A 3,973-nucleotide genomic window follows, 5' to 3' on the forward strand; every position below is an offset into this window, starting at 1 on the left:
TTGACCCGAATGATTTTCATATATTGATTAGTATGTCCTTGAGAATGATAGATAGGAAACCAATGGATTAAAAAAAAAAATGTAACGATAACCAAAAGAGGTGGTGGGCATGAAAGTCGGTTCTTGCGTTATTGCCTATCTAATGAGGCAGCTGAGGAAGGTGAAGCTTTTAGGGTATGACTTTGTTAGTAGTCTTATTTACACATGGCAGATTTCTTTGATTTTTTTTTTTTTAATGTCAGTCGTATTGACCCATCAACATGTAAAGTTGTTTTTACAAGATTTATTAATTCTTTTATAGTAGTGTTCTTTTGTTTTTTTTGTGATTAATTATGATGTTTTGTTACGTCTTTGATGGGGCAAAGGCAATATCATCCGGAGGGCCCTTCCCCATTTCGTGCTTCGCTTCCTGGTTTCTTTATTGTTTTTTTCTTTTCTTTTCCTCGAGAAGCAGCAGATAATGCTTAGAAGGCAGAGCAAATAGGAATTATCAAAACTGGAAATAGTATTTGAGGAGTGTGTTCTACGAATGATGAAATTTTGGTACTACATAATTATTCAATTTAGTTGTGGAAATTAAAGTTCGGAGTATGGTAAGGTTAACAACTTCACCAAACGGCAGATTGTGTAGTGAAGAATACGTCAACTTCATTTCCACTAAAATAAATAAACTTATTAAATGTTTTTATTTATTTTTGTTAGATATCAAATTAAATAGAAAAATGATATTTGTAGTTCTAAAGTGTAAGTCTCACTCATTTACTTTAAAACATAGATAAATCTTTATAAAAATAAAAAATAAATTTAAGACTTATGTAAAAAAGTTATTTTTTTAATAATATATCTTATTTTTTTAAATGATAATATGCGAAATTTGCATATCTTAAAACTCTATTAACTATTCTAGTTGCCTCCGTAAACGAGTCTTGAAGAAGAAAGAGCGTTCTCGTTGGATTATATAAATGTAAATTCAATGAGTTTGACTTAACAAACCTCAAAAATAGTCTACATTAGATTATACAATTTAAAAAAGATATGACTTTTAGTTACAGTAATTTAAGATTGGTGATTATATTTGGTAGTCTATGTAACTAGACCAAATTTGTGCTTTGTTTTAGTGCTCCCAGGATTTAAATTTGCTTCACTCCAAAAATATTACTCTGCAATTATATAAATGTATTTCTTAATTTAGAAAAAAAATAAAAAATTGTGAAAATTATAATATTTTATTATTATTTTGACTAATAGATAGATAATCTAATGTGAAAATAAATTTTGAGTAAAATAACTAAATATAAAATCATATCATACTATACAAATTTTGTATTTACATTTACGTATTCCTATACTAATGTTGTTAGTGATAAGAAGACCGATGAGCAAATTCTCAAGCCTGCCATAAGAGGGTAGGCGATTTATTATTCCATTAATCTCCTCAGCATTGCCAAAAGAGCTGGTCATGGACTATGAGCATTGTTGAACAATATGAAAAGCAGAAAGAAAAATAAATAAATAAATAAATAATAGACAAAAAATGAGTCTTTTTCTCCAATAGATGAAAATAATATGACAAAAATTAATTAAGCAGGGAAAAATTACAGATAAGATTGACTGATGAATCCCTCTGCATCATTACTATCACCAAATAGAAAAAAAAAAAAAAAAAAAAAAATACACAGAGAGCAGAGAGTTGGATAGAGAGAGGGAAAGAGACATGACACATGAAAGCAATAAGCATTCACACAGAAAATTTACTAGTGGACATTAAAGAATGATGCAGGGGACCCATTTTAGTCATTTTCTCAATTTCATTATTATGTAAAAAATAATACACCGAATAATGAATATCATAAAAAAATAAAAATAAAATTAAAGAAATGAAATCGATAAAGCAGCAGAGAAATCAGAGGAGGGTCGGTTTGTGGGGGCAAGAGAAAGGTCGAGAAATCGAGAAAAGCAAAAGAAAGAAAAGCCATTACAGCCAGAGAAACCCAAAGAACCCACTCCCCAAAAAACAAATTAAAATTAAATTAAAATCGTTTTTTATTTTCATTTTTATTTTGTTGTAGAAGAGAAGGTGCTCCTCTGCTGCCATACCTATACGGTTCTCCTTCCACCCCCATCTTTTTCTCTCGCAGCTATCTTCTGCGCTATTTCTTCAACTATGTTCATTTTCTTCTAAGCTCTCGTAAACCCTGTTTCGAAAAACATCTTCGGTTTGATTTGTTGTGTCGATCGCTTATTCTTTATCGGTGAATCATGAGGGGAGGGAGAGGAGCCGCGGCTAGGACGGTGGTCGCGGATGCGTCGGGAGCCCCGGCTGCAGCAGTTTCGGCTTTGAGAAATCCAGGCAATGAGCCACGGTATCGGGGCGTGAGAAAGAGACCATGGGGTAGATTCGCGGCCGAGATCAGAGACCCCTGGAAGAAGACCCGTGTCTGGCTCGGCACCTTCGACTCGGCTGAGGACGCCGCCCGAGCCTACGATGCCGCGGCTCGAAACCTCCGCGGCCCCAAAGCCAAGACCAACTTCCCTCTCCCCCCTCTTCCTATTTCTCTCCGCTCAATCCAAACCAGAACCACCAAAACGGTGCGATTGTGGATCATCACCGTTTGTACGCGATGCACGATGGTTTCCTGGAGCAGCAGATTATCGATCCCCCGAGGCCCGCCTCCAGCAGCATGAGCAGCACGGTCGAGTCCTTCAGTGGGCCCAGGCCACCGCCTCTACAGTGCAAACAAGCTTTTGTGGCGGTACGGAGACGACTGCCGAAGCCGCCTCCGTTGGTCCCGGAGGATTGCCACAGCGACTGCGATTCATCCTCTTCGGTGATCGACGACGACTGCGATATCTCGTCGTCTTTGTGCCGGAAGCATCCCCTGCCGTTCGATCTCAACTTCCCACCACCACCACCGTTGGATGACGTTGACTTTTCGGGTGATGATCTCCGGTGCACTGCCTTGTGTCTCTAATTATTGCGATGATAATGATGATTATGATGGTTATTATCAATGATTTTTCCTCTATTTTTTCTTAATTATATTTTTTTTCACATTCCCATCTTTCTACTTTTTTTCCCCTTTCTAAATGCGAAAAAAGAAGAATTTATGAGAGAAGATTGTTACAAAACGATCCTGAATTTCCAGGAGATCGCGCACGCATGGTTTTTGATGGGAATCGCCCTTTCCTTTAAGGATGTATGATGCCCTTATTTTTATGAGATGTGGGGGTTCTTTACCCACCTCGTACAGATCCATCTCTGTAGTCGTCAATCTACTGCCCAATTTACTTTGTTTGAAAATGTAAACTTCAAATCTGGTAGTATTTTTTTGTTCTTGTTTTTCATTCTGTCGCTTTTTCTCGAATCTGATTTGCTTCTGTAATGTGGAATGGTTAGATGAGGATAGTTAAGAACTGCATAACTTGAGATTAAAGCAGCAGATCTTATATCGTTCAGTTTGTCCGAGAAAGGAATCTATAAATCTGAAGATATTTTTTATTACCTAGTAATTTGGAGTATCCAGTACCCAGCAGAGGAGGGTTGAGTTTGGCATATTTTGTGTTCTTCTCTAGATGTATGAAATTCTTTACATTGAGGGCTATAACCTATAGGGGAGGATGTGATTTCAATTTTCATCCACCACGTTGTCCCTTTTGAAATTGGACGCTTGGAAAACCCAGATGGAATTTTCCCGGCATCTTCCTTTTCGCACATTGGGCGATGTGAATTTTGTTCTTTTCTGAAATCGTTTTCCCTCCAATTCCAGTTTTATGTGGGATGTATCAGGATGTGCATATTGAAATCTAGATAAACTCCATGAGCTCTATTTAGGTAAGAGAAATACTTTAACGGAGATTATAAAAGTAAATTCATAAATTAACGTGATTTGATATAATATCGTAAAGTTACTTCTATTTTAAAGTATAAAATAAATTCAGTTTCTTTAATTTAATCATTTTGTATCTGTAATAA

At 36.2% G+C, this 3,973-nt stretch overlaps 1 protein-coding gene across 1 annotated transcript; it reads left to right on the forward strand.

Moving 5' to 3' along the window:
• Nucleotides 1-1,929: 1,929 nt before the first annotated feature.
• On the forward strand, nt 1,930-3,324 carry LOC121237687 (ethylene-responsive transcription factor 3-like). Its single transcript, XM_041134531.1, is given in 2 exon segments — nt 1,930-2,577; nt 2,580-3,324. Coding segments are annotated over 2 exon segments (711 nt in total). The 5' UTR covers nt 1,930-2,259; the 3' UTR covers nt 2,973-3,324.
• The last annotated feature ends 649 nt before the right edge of the window (nt 3,325-3,973 follow it).

This window comes from Juglans microcarpa x Juglans regia, chromosome 6S, assembly GCF_004785595.1.
Source record: "Juglans microcarpa x Juglans regia isolate MS1-56 chromosome 6S, Jm3101_v1.0, whole genome shotgun sequence".
NCBI classification, from domain to species: Eukaryota; Viridiplantae; Streptophyta; class Magnoliopsida; order Fagales; family Juglandaceae; genus Juglans; species Juglans microcarpa x Juglans regia.